General features: G+C 32.2%; 2 protein-coding genes across 2 annotated transcripts; one reads left to right on the top strand and one right to left on the bottom strand.

Annotated features, from left to right (window-relative positions):
- Positions 1-1,687: 1,687 nt before the first annotated feature.
- Positions 1,688-7,806, bottom strand: LOC139510245 (ATP synthase lipid-binding protein, mitochondrial-like). The gene is made up of 6 exons (XM_071296731.1): positions 7,734-7,806; positions 7,453-7,527; positions 6,267-6,326; positions 4,131-4,223; positions 3,267-3,363; positions 1,688-2,021 (listed from the first exon to the last, which is right to left on the bottom strand). Exons 2-6 carry the CDS (start codon positions 7,492-7,494, stop codon positions 1,858-1,860), a joined length of 456 nt encoding a protein of 151 aa, XP_071152832.1. The 5' UTR covers positions 7,495-7,527; positions 7,734-7,806; the 3' UTR covers positions 1,688-1,857.
- An 85-nt stretch (positions 7,807-7,891) lies between these two features.
- Positions 7,892-24,504, top strand: LOC139510244 (juxtaposed with another zinc finger protein 1-like). The gene is made up of 6 exons (XM_071296730.1): positions 7,892-8,071; positions 19,024-19,096; positions 21,991-22,070; positions 22,601-22,703; positions 23,397-23,525; positions 24,074-24,504. The coding sequence occupies exons 1-6, from the start codon at positions 7,972-7,974 to the stop codon at positions 24,495-24,497; spliced, it is 909 nt and encodes a 302-aa protein (XP_071152831.1). The 5' UTR covers positions 7,892-7,971; the 3' UTR covers positions 24,498-24,504.
- Positions 24,505-25,022: the final 518 nt, after the last annotated feature.

The following is a 25,022-nucleotide window of genomic DNA, read 5'->3' as shown; positions in this document are numbered from 1 at the left end:
AAATTCTAAACTTGGATTGCGATTGAACATTGAAATTTGATGCGACTGTCATACAGAGTTTAGCTAGCTTTAAAACCAGATTTAATCCACCATTTTCTACACAAGAAAATGCCTGTACCAAGTCAGGAATATGACATTTGTTATTCATTCATTTGATGTGTTAAGAGCTTTTTATTTTGCCATTTGATTAGGAACTTTCCGTTTGAAGCATGGGTTGGACACAAAACTTGCAAGTGTGGCCAAAGAACTGAAGTTTGAAATTGGACCTTAACCTATTATGTTTCATTATTCAAAATCAAAAGTTCATTGTTAGTGAAGTTCAGCCAAGGACGTATAATTGCTCATAATATAAACAGGTCCATAGTACATAGAAATCAACACCCATCAAGTTATTTCACACCAAGTCTGTTCAAGGGAAACAACTCAATATGAAAAATAAATGGGGACCCAGTCCATGGAACTGATGCCACCTCTTCCATGCTATAAAGGGACACAACTCAAGAACTGTAAAAGTAATGCTTCCCAAATTTCTACTTGATCCCAGTTGTGTACATGTTTCATAATATTTGATCCAGACAAAGAGAACTGAAATGAAAAATCCAGCATTTTTTCCCCTATTGGTCAAGGGAAAAATTGCCAAACTTGATGTGTTTTGTGGTAATAAGCATTGTGTACAAGTTTCATGACATTTAGTTGAGGCAAACTAAAGTTGGAGAACATAAGCCAATTTCACAAAAAAAAATTATAACCAAGATTTTAATATAGTATATGGATTGTTCACAACCTGCGATCAATCTTAACCCTAGTTTTTTGTGAAACAAAGACTCCAGAAACCAATTTTAAGATAAAGAGGTAAAACTTAATGCCCCCTCCACTGGGGTGGGAGCAGAACAAAGACAGAAAGGCCTACAACTCGAAGCAAAAATTGTGAAAATAGAGCTAGACCTTCATAAAGTCACAGGAAACAACAAATTTTAAAAGATTTTGTAAAATGTGTTTGCTGTATATCCCAAAATCAATAACCAATTTTACTTTAAAACCCTGTTAAAAACATTTGAAAGCAAAACATCTTTTGAAAGTTTTTCAATGTATTCCCCCCGTTTAAAGACTTTGAGCTTAGAGATCAACCTATTCTATAAACTTGGTAAGACCAAGTTACACTCTATAGGTCTTTTGGTTATATTTTATTGTTGAATAGCCTACTCACTGATCTTTACTTTACCTACTATCTCCTTTCATTCACAACTTTGTGCACGGTATACTCTTAAATATAAAAGCCCAGTACTTAGCCACAAATGAAACAAAGACTCATATATATATTATTGCTATTACACTTATTTGGTATCAAATATACACATATAAAGATATTGTGTTCATGGGACACAACACGAGAATGATGTGAGACTACCCAAATTCATACTTTTCAGTTGTGGCACATCTCTTATACTATAATGTTATGGGACAGGGCTATTACCAAGTTAGTAATATACACAGAAACCCCAGACTTTCATGATTAAGTTCAATGGAAAGCAGTCAATTGACTTACTGTCATCTTAAATACAAGATCAGTCTCACCAGGACTGGATTCGGGCAACAAAAATATTCAACTGATCAAAACATTTCTGTTTGATGACTACAAAATCCTTGACAGTTTATTGAAGTACAACCACTAACAAAATATCAAAAGTAAGTTTTAAGATTTAATAATTTACAAAACTTGTTCCACTGAGTGGCAATTGGTCTCCTTGTACATTTGTACATGATGTTTTGATCAAAAGATCACTGATAGCACTCAACAATATTTTTTCAATCTATTTTTTTTATATATCAACAAACACTCTTATGCCAAAGTCTACATTAAAGAGCAAACAAGATCATGAAGGCTACCATAATACAGAAAAGTCCCATAGCTTCAGACAAAGCAAATCCTAAAATAGCATAGGAAAACAATGCTTGTTTGAGTGATGGGTTTCTTGCATATCCTACTACCAATGCTCCAAATACATTTCCAATTCCTGCCCCTGAAATTACAAAATAAAAATATTCATGTATTCAATTATCATTCAAATGAATTAAGGTGATTCTAGGAAATAAAGTTACACTAGGGAGCAGAAAGCTATTGATTAATTATTATGTTGGTGGATGGTCATAGTTCAACTTCCTTCTATTTTTTTCTCTCTCAAAAATTGCACCTTTATTTAAACATGTTTGTAGTACCCCTTAATTCCATGTGCATTTTGCATACTATCTATTAGTATATAGGAAGTTAGCATATTTAATTATGTCCTGCTTACAACATGGTCAAGCAGGTTTATATTCCACTATGTAATTCCTTATAAAGTGTTCTCCAACTGAGCAGTTTTTGTCTGCTGTTAATTTTAATGTAATCTTAAACTTAGAAATCCACCTCAAGATTTTCAGATGCTAGTGATTTCATCGTTTATAATTCTTAACCCAAATATCATTAAAAAGTTAACTGTAGTTGGTTATGTATTCATTTTAATCACTTTCACCATAGCCATTTTTTTATTATGTTGTAATAAATATTTTGTGTGAAAAAAAAAAAATCTGCTATTTTCAGAATTGAAATACATAATATTCACGAAATTCATCTTTCACCCAACACTTAAATTTTTGACACAGTTTTCAACAACTAGAAGTCTCATGTTGAGTGGTCCAGGAGATAGGTAGAAATTTGTCAATAAAAATTACTGATTGCGATCATAATGTTATAAATTGTATAATATATGAAAAATTTAAATTTGCAGTGACAGACCTAGATTAGAAATTAATTTTTGTAACAGTATCTTCAAATTTTATGTGAATAAAGGAAAGGAAAGCATCCCAAGAATCAAAGGCAGGTAAAATCATTCAAACTTAAAATCGAAACATTTTCAAAAGGTTGGTGAACATATTAAGAAAATATACATGCTATCGTTAATAGACGCCCATTCACAGATTTTTTTTGGATGTGTGAACTTGACAAGATGAAAGGTGTAGATATTGGAGACATACCGGAATGACAAGCAAGTTATAACTTTTGTTAATTTCATTGCAAAAGTGGAACTCATAAAGTTGTAAAGTATACAAATGAAAGTAATTTTATTAGCATCTATCATTTGTCAAATGAATGTCATTTTAGGAGCCAGGACCAGTATATTGGGAGCCGAACCAAGATATTTTTCAGTCCACAAAAAAGATTAAATTCGACCACTGTAAGAGAATATTTAACTGGTATCACATGAACTATAGAATACAATTATTACCTGAGCCTGCTGCTCCTACTGTGGCAGCTCCAGCACCAATATATTTGGCAGCCTGATCAATATCTTTTCTTGATGCACTAGTTTGGAAATTTCTAATCTGAAATTCAAAAACACATTCATAGTAATACATTAATTCTTGCAAAGCATTTTCACTTTTTAAAAAATATTGTTGTTTTTATAATTTTCAAACAAATCTGAGGATGTAAAAGCTACTATACAAATTTGTTTTTTGACCTCCACAATGAGTTTTCTTAAGGCCTAAAAGAATACTGGTGTTTCTGCTAGTATTTTCCACCCTATATACTGTTTTGTCAAGAACTATCCAAGTCGACTCTTTCACTCATTTAAAAAAATAAAACTATTTGCTCACCCTTTTAACTGTAAATATTTCAAAATTAATGATCCATGATTGAGGGTCTAGGCCATATAATCTCCATTGAAATGGGAAGTGCAGATGTTAATTTAACTGTATACCAAAATTTGTCAATAAAATATGACTACAGACACGATACAAACACAATATTCTCCAATCAGTGGCTTCCCTGAAACAAGTTCATCACAAACTTTCACATTGATGATGCAAAAGATGCAAAAAACAACATCATACTCAAGTCTTGCCTCTTTTACTTCATAAGAGACAAACATTGTCATTGAAGGGCAATAACTCATATAAATCTCAGTCTTGACAATTTGTTTACCTTGTCAGGCTCGATATATTAAATCCAGCTCGATATATTAAAGGTGTTGATCAAGATTATTGTAAAAAAAATTCTCATTACAGGGTAAAAAGTAAACAACTCATTATAAATTCCTAGCTAATCAAGATTGTTTTTGTACAAGTTACCAGAACACATATTAAATTACCTGATTAATGATTGGTGAAAAATTTGAGTTTACTGGAACAATACTTTGACCAGACAAACCACTATAAGCAGATAGACTACTCCTTGGTGCTACCTACAAAATGAAATGAATAAATAAACAAACATGTATATAAACAACTGTAAACCTTAGTAGGTTAAACACAGCATCAGTGCTTAAAATATGACGAAATCAAACTACTACAAACTGGCTCAATATTTTATTTTGATGGGTCTATACATTCATTCACCAGACACTAAATTAACAAAACATTCCCTTCACAGCAAGACTTTATCAGATGACAACAGGAATACTAAAAATAAGGCACATGCAGAGATGCAACTAATCGTGGGACCTGTCAGACCTATGGGGCAGAATTTATGCAGGTCCGGCAAAACTTGTTGCTGTGCAGGACCTGATGGCCGGCAGTATTTTAGTCTGTTTGGGTCCACCAAAACTTAATCACCCGTCGGTCCCAGTAGAATCTTTAGTTTATAAAATTGCGATCATCTTTAATAAAAGTAAATTTCCTGTTCCCTAGATTTTTCTAACTTCGGGGACCAGTATTCAGACTATTTTCGCCAGTGACAGCCTTTTGTACCATGTTTATTTCGCACCAAACCATTTCGCGTATTTCCGTCATGTTTCCAGTTTAAGAAATTCCCTCTTCAGGAAGGAGGTCTATTAAACATAGTTGATAAGTTCAGGAAATATGTCATGGCAGATAAAAACTGGGTTGAAACCCGGTAAAAGGGAAAACCAGTCACCTATTCCAAGTTGATAAAGCTGTTTAGCGGTCCTTGTACGAAAAGGAGAAACAACCTGAAAGTCATTCAACCAAAAATGGCAAGAAGTTACTTTATAACAACAGTCAGAGGACTTCTTGAAATAACTGATTTTTGATTTTTGAATCACTTTTTTGAGTAGCAAATTCGAAGTTTTGTCACAAATTGTGATTTTGTAGTTTTACCAAAATTTTAAACACATACGATGTAGGTTTAAAAAATATCTTTTCAAAAGTAAAATTGAAAAAAATGATTTTTTTGCTTCTTTTAAGTATCAAGTTTTATGCCTTTGATGCTATTTCAGTTGAAAAAATGCTGATAAATAAAGGCTTTACATAATGAACTGATACTTTCTTAACAGATTTTTCCCAGCAGTGGGAGTATTTTGCCTGTTAAGTTAAGGTTTAATCTTTCAGATTATGTAATAAAATTCTACTGTTCGCGATAAAAATTTCACTGTTCGGGGGTGTTGAAATTATTGGGGGTTATTAAAATAAAAATAATGATACTTAAAGAAGTGATTTTTGGGAACGAAATTGAGGTATGATACTTAAACATGATTTTTATGCCATTATCCTAGATTCAGTACAAGGTCATCACCTGAAATGACCTGGTCATCCTAGACAACACAGATGTTGGTAATGTTCTGATGTTTAAAAAACATAATTAGTCCCTGGATTATTAATATTCTATATTTAAAGCTATAGTAAAATTAAATCACTTCTAGTGATTATTTTGTACTTCTTAAATAGGTGATTAAAAAAGAAAGACAACTCTTACTTCCAACCTTTATGGAAATAATGTTACTTGAATCAGTGATTTAGAAAATCACTTATTTAAGTAAGTCCCCTAACTGAACAACATGATGACATGCACAATTTGCAATTTCCCACCGGAAACATAGCATTACTGGCCATAAACTACATTTGTTATGAATCCATGTTATAATATATAGGTCATAATTAACATTTGTTCAATAGCATCTCATTTGATTTTTGAGTGAAAATAAAGGTCTGGCAGAAATGTGAACGGTCTAGCTAAACTTGGTACCATGTAGGCCCCATGGCCAATGTCTGACAGGAAAAAAAACTGTTTGCATTTGTGCAAATGTACTTGGGATGTATTCTGATTCTTAGTTATTGAATAAGAAAAGAAATCACAAGTGAGCAGACCTTAGTCGAAATCTATGTCAGTCACACTCTGGATGTTTTCTGGTTATTTTTGTCATTTGGTCAGTTTTTACCCTCTTATTGACATGATTGATGAGTTCCCAAAATCTTTCATTTTTTTTTAAGGTAGTCCACATTGACAATAAAATATATCACTATTCAGTGTAAATTTACATTTAACATACCTCCTGGTTTTGTGAAACGGCTGCGCTGCTTAAAGGTCTAGCTAGAACGCGACCTGCAACCTGTAAAATGAAAACTTTCATTTTAATATCTCATAGTACATTTACAATAATGTTCAATGAATTACTACAAATCAAAATTTAGTCACAAAACACAAGAACAGATTTCTTTCCACAGTATATTTTCTGAACTGTCTCTCACCTACTTAGTGAATAGATCTGACAGACATGTTTCTTACTTCTCTACTATGTAAATACCCATTTTTTCACTTCTACTAACAGCCTTCACACTATAACTTGGGAGTCCAAAGGCAGAAGCTCATTTTTTAAAAATTTTACAAGCCTGAATGCAATTTGACAAGCCAATGCTGCAAGACTTGTGGTTAAGCATGAACACTATCAAATCTCATTTAAGGTTTAAACAATTTCAGAGTCCAGGACTATAATGTTATTGCTTTTTGCCACAAGACAAGTGTAAACAAGTCTATATATCAGGTCTTTCAGTAGATCAATTAAAAATATTGCACTATAAAATATTCTTTATGGAAATGTACACTAAACAAAAGAATTTGGTTTCGCCAGAGTCCTTCACAACAACCTTGAAAATTTTAACAACTTTTCTTGTGATTTTTATGAAATAATCTTCAGTAGATTATCCACTGAATGCTAATCTACCAATGTATCACACTCATACTTGTATATTGTGTACAACTGTGAATTCAATGTCCTTGAAGGGCAGATGTATCATTGGCAGTTTAACAAGTTTATGGAGAATCACAACTTTCTCTCTATTTTAGAGATGGTATTATAAGACTTATCAATACAGTTATGCATAATATATAACTTGAAAAATGGTAATTAATAACAGTAATCAAGTCATTTTGGGGAAATGACAGGTCAAAGGTCGCCACAATGACATTATAAATATACATTTTTTCTCAACTCCCTTGTTGATTATATGATAAATTTGTTGTTGGTTAAGAAGTTACAAATTCAATAAATGTTTCTCTGGATATACAAAATCAAAAGTTCACTAGTAACATCAAATCAAACTCCCAAATATATATGGATCAGTTGCAGTCTTACACCTGTATAAACGCTTGTTAAAACATGAAAATATACACAAATGACCACTATACTTTACTGTATAAACATCAAATTGATTCTCCCTAAGCTTTACAAAACTCACCATGCATCTACTGGCCGGTGTCATCAACTTTGTACAGTACATGTTTGTTGTTCGGCTGTATACCTAAATAAATATCTGCAAAAAGATTACCGGTATATTTCAATGTCAAATTTAAGTATCGATAAGTAAATGAAGTACGTTTTTTGCAACTCTCAAACAATGCTCCGTAGATTTAAAAATATATTTTTCTTCTAATAATTTATCAACATGAAAATTTAAAGAGCTGTCATCAGTAGGATGAAATAGATTGTATAAGCAGTAAAATTTCTACAATAGCTTACCCGTCGTCCGGCAGAGGAGGTTACTACTGCGCATGACCCTTGGAATTTCCGGTAAAACAAATTTTTGAATTATTTATTGGTGTTAGGGTTTTTGTTAGGCATATATTGCCTTCTTTTTACTCAAATGAAAAATCGTTTTTTAATAATTATATCTTGAGTGTTAAGAAATATTCGGATATTTTCGGATTATGCAAATTAGATTTAAGGTCAACCGATCGCATTTCATTCCACTGCGCAGATGGCGGTCTTCCTGATTAACGAGTGTAAATATTTGGGCTGTGGACTGGAATTCCAGTCGCTAGGGGACTTGATTCGACATATAGAAGACACGCATATTGGTATATACTTGTTCTATGTTTTTTATACATGATCTAAATGAAATAGATAGAGACTCAAATTCCTAGGTATTTGTTTACACCTTGGAAGTGCGGGAAAATGTCAGTGACGTCACTCTAAATCTGGAAATCCCCTCTTCTATCAGCTGATCAGTGTATTTTTGAAAGATTCGTCCCAACTCCAATTAGGCAACAACCATTTTCTTATCTGGGGGGGGGGGGGGGGGGGGGGGGCCTGGGATTTTTTTGAAAAAAATATTTTAATGGCCTAGCTGAACGAAAAAACAAGTTGCTTTCTTTAAAAAAAAAAGAAAAGCAATACATGAACCTAAGACCGCTGACTGCGGGTCACCAAAAGATTGTTGCTGAATTTGTGTTTACTTTTGAATTGAAATAATTGACTGTGAATAGAAGAAGCCAGTTGAACGTATTTATTTACAGCTTCTATTTGAATAGTTATTTTAAAGCTCGACTATATATTACTTTGGAATGTACTTATTTTTTCCGATTATAACCCATTGGCAAATCCTAATTTCTACTAACCGGATGACTTATGCAAATTGCACAAACCTATCGCAATATAAATTTATGCATTCAGTTTGCTTTATAATCTGGAATTCTGGATGCATTTATTTTATCTATCACATCTTTATATTTTGTTTCCTAAATGAATACCTTTATATTCTCAACTCGTATTTGAAGCTGTCTTTACTCATGGTATAGATGTTGTATGCGGTTAAACCTGTGGCATGCAGTTGATTGGGACCTCTTATGAAGAGACTTATTTTGGTCTCATGAAACATATCAAATTTTAAGGATTTCCTGATTTGACTTAAATCAATTCAAACATTATACAGAGAAACTTAGTTTTGCCAAAGAATTTCTTAATTCAGAAGTTTATGACTACCTGTACACACTTTCAAAATAACCAATTTATGTAAAAAGGTTATGTAGATATAAAAAAACGCCAGACACGAGTTAAGTCTACAAAAAAAGCATCAGTAACGCTCGAATGAAAAAATTTAAAAGGCTAAATACATTAGGGACGACATCAAAAGATCAATGTAAGATAAAAAACTTAATTCAAATAGTTTGGGGGTGGGGGGTTGAACTGCTGCAAGATTTGGTTATCCGACATTGATTTTTACATATATCCATATGGGTCGATCAATTTTTCCCAAATTAAGTTCATAGGGGGGTAGGGGGGGTCAGTGAAAAAACTATTTGAATTAAGTTTTTTATCCTTCATTGAACTTTTGATGTCGTCCCTTACAAAGTTAAGGAATCTATTCCTTGGGTAGACAATCCTCAGCTTTTTGAAAAGGCCAAAGTTTATAATAGGACAGTGTCTCAAAAAAGAAACAAAAGAGAAACAACTCGAGGTCAGAATACCGTTAGTAATGATGACCGTGCTTGAAAGTCACATGTAAAGCTCTTTCTGCCTTGTCCTGAATTTAGATAACAAAAACGAAAATAAGCTTCCACGACTGAATTTAATAGTTTTGCATGCAAGTAGTATTTTAGCGCACAAAATAGTAAATAGAAAGCATCTCACTGATACTCAGGAAAAGAATACACATTTGCGTCATCACATATCTTAATCTAATAGTTGAAATTGAATGTCAAACGGCTTACATTAAATGTTTTGACTCCGGATGCATTGACATTTTATCCGGATTTTTTTAGAACGCAAACCGATATATATAGTGTGCTTTTGAAATGTTATCTATAATGTGAATGAATCAAAACGTGTAGGATAGTTGGTCAACACAATTAATACAATTTTCAAAACCGTACCATAGTACAAATAAAGTTTAGATGCTATAAGGTTAAATTATTAAAACAAACAAACAAAAATTGAATTAAAATTTTATAATAAACTATAACGTTCCTATTAGTAATTTTTTTCAAATTCTTTTGAATATATATAATATCAATAAACACGAATGTCAAGTATTTACGGATGGACTTTTTATTTATCGAATGAATCTATTTTTAAATTCTAACATTCCACTATGTGAATATATTACTATACAAAGACTTCTAAATCCATACTAACAGTATAAAATAATCAACATTTGGGTTGTACATTGTAATTAAATTTTGTTGTAATTATTGTAAATTATTTGTACGGTTGTTGTGAGCTGCAAGGATTTAAAATCATGCTTTATGAATTGAAAACACACAAGTATTTTTATTCACGACCGTTTAAAATTTAAATATTTAATAAATTGATCTTACTTTCCGTTTTATGGATATATTACAATACAAAAAAATAAATAATAATTACTCATAAAACATAAAAACTAAAATGGTATGAAATAATTAATGTAGAAATATAATGATTATAGTTTATACACATTTTTTAGCTCACCTGGCCCGAAGGGCCAAGTGAGCTTTTCTCATCACTTGGCGTCCGTCGTCCGTCGTCCGTCGTCCGTCGTCCGTCGTCGTCGTCCGTCGTTAACTTTTACAAAAATCTTCTCCTCTGAAACTACTGGGCTAATTTCAACCAAACTTGGTTACAATCATCATTGGGGTATCTAGTTTAAAAATTGTGTTCGGTGACCCCGCCAACCAACCAAGATGGCCGCCATGGCTAAAAATAGAACATGGGGGTAAAATGCAGTTTTTGGCTTATAACTCAAAAACCAAAGCATTTAGAGCAAATCTGACATGGGGTAAAATTGTTTATCAGGTCAAGATCTAACTGCCCTAAAATTTTCAGATGAATCGGACAACCCGTTGTTAGGTTGCTGCCCCTGAATTGGTAATTTTAAGGAAATTTTTGCTGTTTTTGGTTATTATCTTGAATATTATTATAGATAGAGATAAACTGTACATAGAAAAAATGTTAAACAAAGTAAGATTTACAAATAAGTCAACAGGTCCAAAATGGTCAGTTGACCCCTTTAGGAGTTATTGCCCTTTATAGTCAATTTTTAACCATTTTTAGTAAATCTTAGTTATCTTTTACAAAAATCTTCTCCTCTGAAACTACTGGGCCAAATTTAACCAAATGTGGCCAAAATCATAATTAGGGTATTTAGTTTAAAAATTGTGTCCGGTGACCCGCACAACAAACCAAGATGGCCGCCATGGCTAAAAATAGAACATAGGGGTAAAATGCAGTTTTTGGCTTATAACTCAAAAACCAAAGCAATTAGAGCAAATCTGACAGGATGAAAGTTGTTTATTAGGTCAAGATCTAACTGTCCTGAAATTTTCAGATGAATCGGACAACCCTTTGTTAGGTTACTGCCCCTGAATTGGTAATTTTAAGGAAATTTTTGCTATTTTTGGTTATTTTCTTGAATATTATTATAGATAGAGATAAACTGTAAATAGAAAAAATGTTTAGCAAAGTAAGATTTACAAATAAGTCAACAGGTCCAAAATGGTCAGTTGACCCCTTTAGGAGTTATTGTCCTTTATAGTCAATTTTTAACCATTTTTTCGTTAACTTTTACAAAAATCTTCTCCTCTGAAACTACTGGGCCAAATTTAACCAAACTTGGCCATAATCATCATTGGGGTATCTAGTTTAAAAAATGTGTCCAGTGACCCGGCCAACCAACCAAGATGGCCGCCATGGCTAAAAATAGAACATAGGGGTAAAATGCAGTTTTTGGCTTATAACTCAAAAACCAAAGCATTTAGAGCAAATCTGACATGGGGTAATATTGTTCATCAGGTCAAGATCTATCTGCCCTGAAATTTTCAGATGAATCGGACATTCCGTTGTTGGGTTGCTGCCCCTGAAATGGTAATTTTAAGGAAATTTTGCTGTTTTTGGTTATTATCTTGAATATTATTATAGATAGAGATAAACTGTAAACAGCAATAATGTTCAGCAAAGTAAGATCTACAAATAAGTCAACATGACCAAAATGGTCAGTTGACCACTTTAGGAGTTATTGCCCTTCATAGTCAATTTTTAACCATTTTTCGTAAATCTTAGTAATCTTTTAGAAAAATCTTCTCCTCTGAAACTACTGGGCCAAAGGACAAGGTTCACTAATGGCACAAAATGGCCTAAAATATCAACTTTATCATAAAATACCAAAAAGGTCTCAATTTGGTTCGTAAATGGGTCTATTTCAAAAGTATAAATGCTAAATATATCAGTTCTTTTCATAAGACTACAAGATATTCGCCAAAGTAAGCCCATTTTGGACATTTTGTCAAAATATGATGATTTTGTGCATTTTTCAGACCTAAAAGCTTTTGAAACACATTGGCCGCCACCTACGATCCAGAATGTGTTGTAACCAAAAGATTCCAATTTTGATATAGATTTCATCAATATAAACACTTTTTGGATCGTAGATGGAGGCCAAGGTTAATTATGCCAAAAACAATTAAAATTATGGACAAAAAGTACCAAAATTGACCTTTTAATACAAATTGTACTCATTGAAGGGGTCATTGCTCCATAAATAGTAAAGGAAAGTGCCAGAAAAAATATTTTTGTCTTAGTAGTATTATCACAAGTATTTCTATATGACATTTGTAATTTTTTGCCCCAATTTAAAAAACATAAAAAAATCAGGGCCAATTTTAACCCTTCGTGAACCTTCTCCTTTAACCAAACTTAGCCATAATCATCATTGGGGTATCTGGTTAAAAAAATGTGTCCGGTAACTCGGCCAACAAACCAAGATGGCCGCCATGGCTAAAAATAGAACATGGGGGTAAAATGCAGTTTTTGGCTTATAACTCAAAAACCAAAGCATTAAGAGCAAATCTGACAGGAAGTAAAATTGTTGATCAGGTCACGATCTATCTGCCCTGGAATTTTCAGATGAATCGGATAATCGGTTGTTAGGTTGCTGCCCCTGAATTGGTAATTTTGAGGAAATTTTGCTGTTTTTTTGTTATTATCTTGAATATTATTATAGATAGAGATAAACTGTAAACAGCAATAATGTACAGCAAAGTAAGAACTAAAAATAAGTCAGTATGACCAAAATAGTCAATTGACCCCCTAAGGAGTTATTACCCTTCATAGTCAATTTTTAACAATTTTCTTAAAATTTGAAGATTTTCAATAACATTTTCCACAGAAAGTACTGTTATAGATAGAGATAATTGTAAGCAGCAAGAATTTTTAGTAAAGTAAGATCTACAAACACATCACCAAAACACAATTTTGTCATGAATCCATCTGTGTCCATTGTTTAATATTCACATAGACCAAGGTGAGCGACACAGGCTCTTTAGAGCCTCTAGTTTGTAGGAAGCAAGAATTTATTTAGATTTAATTTTTATATTTCCTTTACAAATGAATATTAAAAAATACCAAAGCAGAGTATCTTGTCATATAAAATACTTTAATTGCAACTCTGAAAATATTCTGATTGCAATCATTGTTAGTTTCTCCAGAAACATAAATACAGTATTTATTTTGTATATATTTGTTTGTTTCCGATTGAATTAAATACTTTTGATAAGAATATTATCTTTCTGTTTTCCGATCTAATATTATTTATCTTTCTGTTTTCCGATCTAATATTAATATTTTAACCAGAATGTTATCTCCCGTAAGTCTAGTATGATGATATACACAGTATCCCGTGGTTAAATCTTCAAACATGATTAGTTTACATGTTATCGAGACAACAGACAATGCCACGTTATAATTGACCCAGATACACACAGTACACAGTGGTCGTTTTAAAACAAATATAATTGCGTCGTCAAGGGCCATCAAGGGACCATATCATAGACGTAGATAACAACCTGTTAAGACCTGTATATATGACCGAAAATTTTAGAGACGTTCGGAGATTTTTATTCTGACTTCCGGTCGAGAGATATTGAGTGGCCCATAGACACATTCAAAACTCACCAATATATAAGCATGAACCCCTCAGGGGGTTCATGCAAAAATTATGTTTTGCACTGTAGCTGAAAAAAAAATTATGCTGTCACCTGCTTGAAAAAAAAAAATTTGCACTGCTGAATTTGAGAATAGTGAAAATAACAACAGTTGAGACAGTGGAACAGCAGATTATAAACATCTGTCCAGTCTACAGATTAAGCTAAGATTTATATTTATACCTTATTACTTTTTGTATTTTCCTGTAATAGTGTTTGATCCAGAAATATTTAAAAGCATTCCAAATCTCCTGCATGTAATGTATGCTACTACATTAAGACATACTTAAAACTGCAACTATTATAAACATGATATGGTCATTTTATAACAGGGATAGATATGGTATCATATTAAAACAGTCTTTTAAAGTAGCCCTGATTGTGTATGACACAGACTTGTATACCGGTAATATTTTCCTTTGTATCATTCTGTATCATTCTTTATACCTCTTTTTTCAATGGAATATCAATTATCATAGTTGGAAACAGTGGATGTTTATAATTTGGAGCTACTCACTCTTTGCCATTACATATGGCAATGGTGGCCACTTCAATTGCAGTATTAAAATTCAAGGACTGTGGTACCTGTATGACGGACTCAGAGAATATCATAATGTAGAAAGTGGGCTAAAAAAAACAACAGAGACAACAGCCAATGCCAGGATACAGACAGAGCCATGCACTTTACATTTTACATCAATTAAAAAATTAAAATGAATTTTATGTAAATTTTATGGTTTTGAGAAAAAAAAATGTATTTCTGTTCCACATTATGGGAAAAAAATTTTTGCTTTCCTTCTCATAAGAAAAAAAAAATTATCAGAGGAAGGTTCTGAAAAAAAATTTATGAACATAATAAAAATCCCAGGCCCCCCCCCAGATAAGAAAATGGTTGTTGCCTTAATTTAAACAAATTCGTCCCAAGTTGCTTGGTAGATTTGTTTCAAATTTTTACAGAATTGAGTTCATCATTTTGACAAATCTCGTTAAATTAATGGTAACTTATAATCATTTGAAACTTTACCTTTACCTAGCCCCACAGGACGCAATTACAATGTACGACTGGACACAATTACGAACGATTTCCAATGTTTGCCCTCTGAGATCGTATTTATTTATATTTATCAATAAATGTTTTTATAAATAAAAACCCTATTAAAATTCCCTTGTTTTCATGATAATACAATTTATGTGCACTTGGTGAATGTTTATGACGATGACAAAATCATTCGGAAAATATTATAAGAGCGGCAATCTGGCCTTAAACAGGCCATTCATTAGGAGGCGGTACCCGGTACTTTTACCCTCCTATGCTATTGACAAGTACCGCCTAAATGTAGGAATTTTTATATAAGATATTCATGGAATTAATTGAAAAGTACCACCTAGAAACGTGGAAAGTACCAGTCAACATGAAAGATAATGAAACCCCTGCCTTAAAGTTATATAAAAAAAACATAAAGGTAAGTGCATATTGCCTTCTTTTGTTCATATATAGAACGTTAGGATACTTTTAGTAAGATTTGCGTGACCTAGTTTTACTAAAAGTATCCTAACGTGAATAAAAATTTATGTGGGATGTGATGCAAAATGGAAACCCTTCATACATCTTAAATTCTATGCTATAAACAATTCAAGAAAAGTAGTGTACATAAAAAAAAATTAATCACGGTTCAAAAATCGTTCTTAATTGTGTCCGGTGAGGCCATCCTGTATTTGCCACCTCTGTCAGACGAACCACTGGCACTGTTGTCCTTTGTCAGAGTGAATTAAACTCTTTAAAATCCTATGAATTGTCACTATATACATACACAGTCACAATAACAACGGTGCACTAATAAAATCGGTTAGATAAAAATATATTGAACCAATACTTTGTACACTGTACATATCCCACCAACACTATCTACACAGTTACAGTTCTCATGTCTAATTATCACTTATATTTCCACATCATAGGCATTTCTGTTCACTATTCTAACATTGATGAACACTTTTAATGTAAGCTAAAGCATAGTTCAGCACTAATTTTCTCAATGTGTACATATGTTGTCAATTTGTTAAGAAATGAAACTTCGAGCAGTCAATAATTAATTGTAGCAAGTTGTTGTTACTCTGAAATAATTCATCAAATAGAGTTCCACTAGTAATGTCTTTAATATAACATCTGAGTTTGTCGATGAACGGAGACCTAACTTCCTCCAATACTTTGCACTTGATTATAAAGTGTTCACGATCTTCAGGTTCATGCTTACATAGTTGACAAATTGGACTCACGGATTGCCTACTAAATTTAGCTCTGTCTTGTTGAAGTGTGTAGGTTCCACAAGTGAGTTTGGATTTTATGTTACAACATTTGAGCGCAAACGGCTCCAATGATGCATCATGTAAGGGTATTTTGACAAATCACATTAAAATTTTAACCAATTTAATGCTAACGACAGATGCAAATGACTGTTTGAAGCCTGACAGTAAAGGGTATTCGTACCCTCATACATTGTATAATTATACATGTAAATGATAAACCAAAATTTTTAATATTGATATTTAACTTTTTTACCTATGGGTCAATTCATTTCCTAGCATTATACATTTGGTGACCTAACTTTCCTTCTGAAGTAATTTGATTTGTCCAAGAATTTTAATGCAGGATAACATTATCCTTTTTTTTTTTTATCTCACCTGGCCCATGATGGGCCAAGTGAGCTTTTCTCATCACTTGACAAAAATCTTCTCCTCTGAAACTACTGGGGCAAATTTACCATACTCGGCCACAATCATCATTGGAGTATTTAGTTTAAAAATGTGTGCGGTGACCTGCCAATCCAACCAAGATGGCCACCATGGCTAAAAATAGAACATAGGGGTAAAATGTAGATTTAATTTTGGCTTATAACTGAAACCAAAGCATTTAGAGCATATCTGACATGGGGTAAAATTGATTATCAAGTCAAGATCTATCTTCCCTGAAATTTTCAAATAAATCGAACTATGTCGAACTGGTAAATAGAAGGGATGCTTTAATTGTACATCAAGACAATAATAAATAATCAAGAAAAAACAAGTGTGTCAGTTGAGAGAAACACCACAAAATCAATAGTTTATCTATTATTTAGTTTACATTTCTTCAATCACTGTCCTCAAATTTAGTATATTATGTACCTACTGGCTACAATTTTTATTCCAAAACTGCTGCAAAATTGTCCTTTACATGTCATTTCATTAGTTGGTTTGCTGTTAGATTTCTGTCCCATTGATGTTAACCCATTTTCTACTTTCCTAATTTTTTACACATATAAACAAATGGATTTCATTTGTTTGTGATGCACAATAGTGCTAAGTAAGAATCATATATTAGGTAACAAGAAATACTTCAATATTTATTGGGATCATCAGGGCAAAGAAATTGTTTTCCGGACAAGTAAAATTTTTAGTTTTACTTGCCCAGGGTCAAGTGCTCACAACAAATATTTCCACACCCCTGATAGGGGTAAAATGCAGATTTTGGCTTATAACTCTGAAACGAAAGCATTTAGAGCAAATCTTTCAGATGTTGAATTGTTTATCAAGTTAATATCAATTTTTAACAATTTTCATTGATTTGGTAAATTTTTACAAAATATTTTCCTCTGTAACTAAAGGGCCAAGTTCATTACAGATAGAGAAAATTGTAAGTAGCAAGAATGTTCAGTAAAGTAAGATCTACAAACACATCACCATCACCAAAGAACAATTTTGTCGTGAATCCATCTGTGTCCTTTGTTTAATATGCACATAGACCAAGGTGAGCGACACAACAGCTCTAAAGAGCCTCTAGTTTAATGGCAGCCTAGCAAGTTGGAAACTACATGCAGCATTCAAGGCTTTACAGTGATCCTGAACTCCCAAGATTTCTTGAATGAATTTTACATGTCACAGTCACTTAAATCTAACATTTCATTTGTGTCTTAAAACATCAAATCAAGATAATTCCCCAAAATTTGCTACAGTAAAGCAGCATAGAGGCTACAAATTGAATAGGATGATTATTTCCATTAAATGGGCTCACAAGGAGCATAGTACAATATAAGACAATAACAAAAAGAAACAAAAATAGTCCAGTAAACATACAGTTTAACATCATGAACTACACATTACATATACATGATGTACATAAATATCCAAAGACATTTGGTTTCTGGACAATAACTTTAGTTTACAAAAAGAAAAATGTAAGTGTATGATAATGTATCTCTGAAATTTAATCAAAAGGTTTCAATGCACAACTAAAGGAAGGTTGGGATTGTTTTTGGGGGTGATGGTCCCAACTGTTTAGGAATTTATAAGGGCCTAAAAGGGGCCCAAAACAAGCATTTTTCTAGTTTCAGGACAATAACTTGTGTAAAAGTATTTTGATTGCTCTGAATCATACCACAAGGTTCAATACCACAAGTCCAAGGTTCGGATTCATTTTGAGGGTATTTTGCCATACCTTTCTGGAATGAGGGGCCAAAAAGGGTCTAATATGTAAAATGAAAGTTTTCTTTCAAATGTTCTTTTATTTTGAAAAAGGGATAGAGGAGGTTAAAATTGGGGTGGGGTGGGGGGTGGGGGGTTACAATTTTTTATCCTCAATATTTTTAAAGAATCTTCAAATATTTTTTTGTTGGAAAAAGGGGAAGTGGTAAAAAAAAATATACTTGGGGTCAATTTTTTTCTTCAAGATTTAAGAAATTGTCAGTTTTCCAAAGAAAAATTAGGGGTCACAATTGTTAATTCTTTGTATACAGTCTGAAAACAGATTTACTTTAGAATAGCTGTCTTAGGTGACAATTCATAAATTTCGTTTATAAAATTCTGTATACCTTAGATTTACTCAATATTTTTCCTTCTGGAAGACATTTCTTCATGTAAGTTGTTGTGTTTCTGGACAAAAAAATATGTTTTAACATAAAAAATGAACTTTCATTCATGAAACAATTGCCACTGGACAATAAGCAACTCAAACAAACTTTTATCATTCCCGTATCCTTACATTTTTGAAATTTCTGATATCTAACATCACACAGTAATTAATTAAGTTGTTTTATTTTTAGAAACAGACCCCTCACAGTTAGAGAATCAAGAACTGGAACAGCCTCAATCATTAGCTCCTAGTTATATACTTAGGTAGGTTTAATAGAATATTGGAATAAACATTGTTCTTATTGGTATAAATATTGATATTGTTATTAGTAAATTATAACTATATTAATTATAAAATAACTAATTGAAGAATTCAAATAGAGAAAAATATTCAACGAGTGACCAAACAACATATTAATTCACAAATGCGCGTAGTGCATGAGTTAATTATCAGTGTTGTTCGGTCACGAGTTGAATATTTTTCGATATTTGAATTCTTTAATTTGTTATTCTTTTTATTACATTGACAAATGGCTTTTTTTAAAGAAACTTATGTAAAACATGTAAGGGACTATATCTTTTTCCTACGCATTCACAATATGTTTTGATCCGCCGTTATCGACGTCTTGACAATGCCTATTTTTATACCTTACATATATTACAAACAATTTTATTGGATAACAACTTATCACGTGACATGGAATAATTCGGTTAATTTTCATTTAATTGCAAGGGAGGACGAATAACCCTAAAAAAATTTACACCAGCTGTGTATAACCCTATTATTCATCGGCGAATAACCTTTTTAGTGTCTAGATTTACACTCGAGTTACCTCCCATGAAAATGATCACCGACGCAAATAAAAAAGATAGCAGCGTTCACGTTTCACTAACAGCCCATCGATATACGAGAAAATAAGGCTTTGGCAATGAATAGAGTGCCAGCAGCCGATGATTTCTCTTAAAAATGGTCCTTTTTAGGGCCATTGATATTTTACAAAAAGATTCTACCTTTGTTGTACAAAAAAATTCTAGAACACAAAAGCATTTTCCTGAGCTATTTTCAAATGTCAGCTTGTGTTTGTTATGTACAAAATATAATAAGTGTTCAAAAGACCCTTCCACTGTTAGTTTGGTATAATAAAACAATTGTGGCCCCTTAGAATCGATGAATATCCAAAATTGTCAACCCTCATTGAAATAACCTTCTCGTGTTGACAATTTTGGATATTCACCTTTTCAACGGGCCATAATTGTATATTGTTGTATGATGTCAGAGAGTGAAATAACCCTGTTTGTTTCACTTGTGAAATTATCGGTTTTTATTTAACTGGGAAATCAATGTAATTCATTGCAACCAATGTAATAAATATTGATATTATTATAAGCATATGAATTTTTACAGATCTACAAACTCTCAATACCTGTATGTTGGCATTGTACAAGGTCATATTTATATCTGACTGTAAATAGAATTATGTGATACTAACATGTCTAATTTAAGATCATTGTGATAAATCAAGCAAGACTAAAAGGGAAAAAAATTGTTCAGAAAGGAACTTTTTCTAAGGTCAAGCTGCAGGTATAATAAGTTGAAATTGATAGATTTATGAAGGAATGTGTTACTGTTAACATGACGACAAAAGGGAAGGACTTCTTGCTCAAATTGTGTAAATCGAGACCTATCTATATCTAGTTGGCAGGCAACATATTTCTACATGTCCCCTTATTAAAATTGAAGCAGAAGTTTAAGGTTTAAAAACACATTCCCTCTACTGGATGCAAGAGGAACTGTGAAAATTAAAATACAATGTATGTTTATTCTGTTACAATTCATCTACAAGAAAACAATTAACCCCTATGAAAGTGATCATCTTACAGTATTTCCCCAAAGCAGTAGTCAAGTGTTTACAGGACCATGTAAGACAGACACTACCAGTTGTATTGGATAAAAACAAGATACCAACATTGTTTAATTGTTAAAATAATATACACATGGAAAACAGTATTGCAACACCAAATTGAAATTGAAATTAAAAAAAAACACTCTTTATTTTTTTTGTGATATAATTTGTTGAAATAGGACTAGTTAAACATTATTTAAATATCACTGAGTTTAATCAATAAATATCGACTCGATAAGTTCTTATCTGCACATGCAGCTACTGTACCCGTAAACAACAAAACATATGTTTTTATCCTCATTGTTTTCAACACTCCAAGTTTATAAAGTTATGTGATTGACACCCTGTAATTGGTCATCCACAACTCTTAACTGCAGCAAGGTGGCAGATTATCAGCATAAGAAAGCAGGTATGTCGCTGTGAGAACTGCACATATTTTTGGTTATCATCATTCCACTATAAGTCGTTTTTAGAATAAAAATCAGGCAACAAACGATGTAAAAAGACCTTCCGAGATCAAGAAGACCCCTATATCATCTGCTATGGAAAATCAAGCATAATGAAGATTGGTCAAAAGGAAACCCATTGCATACAATACAATCCTAAAAAGAGAGTGGTGGCCTTACATGAGCCTTTGAATGGAGGCTGCTCACAAAGTACTAATTCTTTGGCGTATAACGATCAACCTTGATGGGAAAAATCATCTGCATGAAGATTAATTTTGAAATGTCTGACATTGTTAAGTTCGACTACAGTAAAAGTTGTAAAATGAATTTTTTGTACAAAAAACACTTCATTTTGTTATTAAAGTTGTGGTTAGATTATAGTAAACATTTTTTTTCATACATTTCTTTGTTCATTTAAATGCCAATGTTATCATAAACTATGTTTCAATATTATTTTACAAATATTTTATCATATTCCATCCCAAAAAAGACACTGATTTTTCAAGTTTTAAAAAATCAAGGTGTTGCAATACTTTTTTATATGTATATCTGTCTGTAAAAATCATCTAAATCAAAACAAATTTTATTGAATTGCAGAAAATATACTCAATTTTGGTTATTGTTATTGATTAGAAATTCCCAGAAGTACAATGTAGCTATGACTAGATCAAGAAAAAACTAAATGTAACAGTAATTTTGAAAAAGTTTATACAGATATTTACTTATAGCTGTAATAAAAGAAATAAATTTATTTTATCGAGAATTTTTAAACATACATGAACATGTATATTTGTATGTATATTGACAGATTTTACACAGATGCTGATTTAAAGTTCAAAGTGAGGCCAGTATCTCCATCTTCTTCTCTCAGGAGTAGTACACCTATAGGTAAATACATGTAAAGACCAATACTACCAGAGTATTAATTTGGCATTGTAAAGGAAACAAAAATGTTTGACTACGGTATGACTTTAATTATTGGTTTTTGTACAATTATCTTGTTGAAAATCATGACTGATAAATGCAGAGTGTATAAACACATACATTCATCATAACAGATTTAGTTATGAATTAACATTTATTTTGGTGTAGACTTGCATTCAAAAATTGATTTACATGAATTGAAATAAAATCTAGGCTAACACTAGTTCATAATTCGAAAAATTTCTGTGAATCATAAGGTGAGGGCTACGGTAATCACAATTGATAAGAAATTATAAAAGTGACCTCCACCTTAAGCCACATCTACATATAGATAAATGTCAATTGAAGTTCTAAAGAGTCTCAAAAGTATTGAAAAGCTAAAGTAGTCACATTTTATCATAGTACAGGTTAGAATTATTATGTGTAAGTCATGTTCTTGTTAAATCTTGTTGTGAATGCTGTGAAATAAAAAAAGATTGACAAATCTGTTTCAGGAAGTGAACTTGATGAAGAAGATTTGCAGACGGACGGGTATGAAAGTGATGATTCAGTTTCTGTGTCATCAAGTCAGGAACTGACGGCTCCACTTATACTAAGGTAAAAATTAGACAAAAATATCACCACCTTTGCTGAACTTTGCAGAAGGCCAGATGTAGGTCTTGCTTTTCTGATGACAAAACTTCTTCTTCATTGTTTTAGGTGTCAACAATTGTTAAGTTTTTTGTTCTAATCAGTTTAATTGGAACAACTTGTGATAGATCAAGAATATTTTCTATAAAATTGCATTACTATCAGTGTAACCAGTTTGACAACTTTTTCAAGGCCATGCCCCATGGTCATTGTTTAATGACTGAATTAATTAGAAATTTTCAATGTTGAGTTTTCTACTTTATATAAAAAAAGAAGATGTGGTATGATTGATAATGAAGCAACTCTGTACAAGAGACCAAAATGACACAGAAATTAACAACTATAGGTTACTGTACAACTTTCAACAATGAGCAAAGCCCATACCCCATAGTCAGCTATAAATGGCCCTGAAATGACAAATGTAAAACAAGTCAGTTTGATAGGAACTACTCGTGAAGGATCAATTATATTTTCTATAACGTTGCATAACTATCAGTACATTTCAGTTTACTGACCAGTTCAAGGCCCTTCATCCTTGGACATGGTCCAGCAATTTTAAATTATTAAGCAATATTGCTGTCTATCAGAATGTCTTTTTCTGAACTTTTTGATGACAGGCGTGACATATCTCTGTGTCAACAGTTTATTGTTCTATTGCAGTATGTTAACCAGAAATCCAGGAGAATGTGATAAACCTATTGTCTGTCCAATACCAGGATGTAAAAAGAGCTACAAAAATATTAATGGAATGAAGTACCATGCAAGGAATGGCCATAAAAAAGATATCGGGTATGTCAAAAGTAATAAATTTTCAAATTAGATATATTTGCATGGATACCACTACAAATAGTGAAGAACATTGAGAATGGAAATGGGGAATGTGTCATGAATACAACCTGACCAAAGAGCAAATAACAGTTGAAGGTCACCAAAGGGTCTTTCAACACAGTGAGATAATACCACCACCCAGAGGCAGACTTCAGCTGGCCCCTAAACAAAAATGTGTACTGGTTCAGTGAAAATGGATGTCATACTCAACTCTAAAACAAATAAATGAACTAAAATTTTAAAAATAACAAGACTTACAAAGGCAAAAGGAACCTGATTTGAGACAGACGCAAAAATGAAAAGTATATTTTAATTTCTACAAAATATTCACTGCCAAATTTTCATTAAAAAGTATTCATTCTGTAAATATATAATAAGAAAAAAATATGAATAGAAAACATGTGAAATATTTGACATGCACAGTTCAAAGTAAATATTCCAACATAAGAATAATAAATTGGTATCAAATGTAAGTGTGTCTTTTAAAAGTTATTTTTTCCTTTTTTCAGATTCATTCAGAAGGCATATAAATGTGAATGTGGTAAAAACTACAAGACATTACATGGGCTGAAAAACCACAACTCAAATTTACACTCCTGTGATTCATTAACAATGAAATCTGTGACCTTGACTAAAACAAAGGACATGCTGATAGCAACACAGATATTTGCACCAAGGGTCTTAAAGAAAGAACCGGCAATTAAACATGTCAGCATGGCACCGAATATCATAAGACAGACATCAACTTCTTGTCAGTTTACAAACATCTTAAAGTTAAACAAAGATATCAGTCATGAAAAGTTGAAATCTCCTGTGCTTAGTATGAATTCAATGCTGGCTTCAGAAGATGTACATGTTGACGTCATGGAAACGTCATTCCTTGATGACGAAAGTCAGTCATTTATTACGTCAGAACAAGCAAGATTCCAGTGAATTTACGTTTTGAAATGCTGATTACCAGCTTTTAAATTTCATTACAGTATTTGTCACATTTCAGGTCTTATTCAAAGATTTGATATCAAGGGTAATCTTAGAATATAAATGTCTTTCAATCATACAGTGTATGAAAAACCAAAGTGCCAAACATTTTCATTTTCTTATAGTGCATATCAGATCATTTATTCAGCTAGAATTAATCATTTCATTTATTTATATTAAATTGTTACATTTTCAGTTCATTGTTAACACAAGATCATTTTGTTTTTCGTTCTTCATTTATTCTGCTCTAATGTTAGTATCATTAGTTTCATATTCATTCAGTCAAAATGTATTATGTAAAATTCTCATACTTTTTTAACTCACCTGGCCCGAAGGGCCAAGTGAGCTTTTCTCATCACTTGGCGTCCGTCGTTGTCCGTCGTCCGTCGTCGTTTACTTTTACAAAAATCTTCTCCTCCTACTGGGCCAAATTTAACCAAACTTGGTCACAATCATCATTGGGGTATCTAGTTTAAAAAA

The sequence above is a fragment of the Mytilus edulis genome, chromosome 2, assembly GCF_963676685.1.
Source record: "Mytilus edulis chromosome 2, xbMytEdul2.2, whole genome shotgun sequence".
Classification (NCBI taxonomy): domain Eukaryota; kingdom Metazoa; phylum Mollusca; class Bivalvia; order Mytilida; family Mytilidae; genus Mytilus; species Mytilus edulis.
The sequence above is the reverse complement of the archived record's forward strand: the minus strand, read 5'-3'. Positions and strand labels throughout refer to the sequence as shown.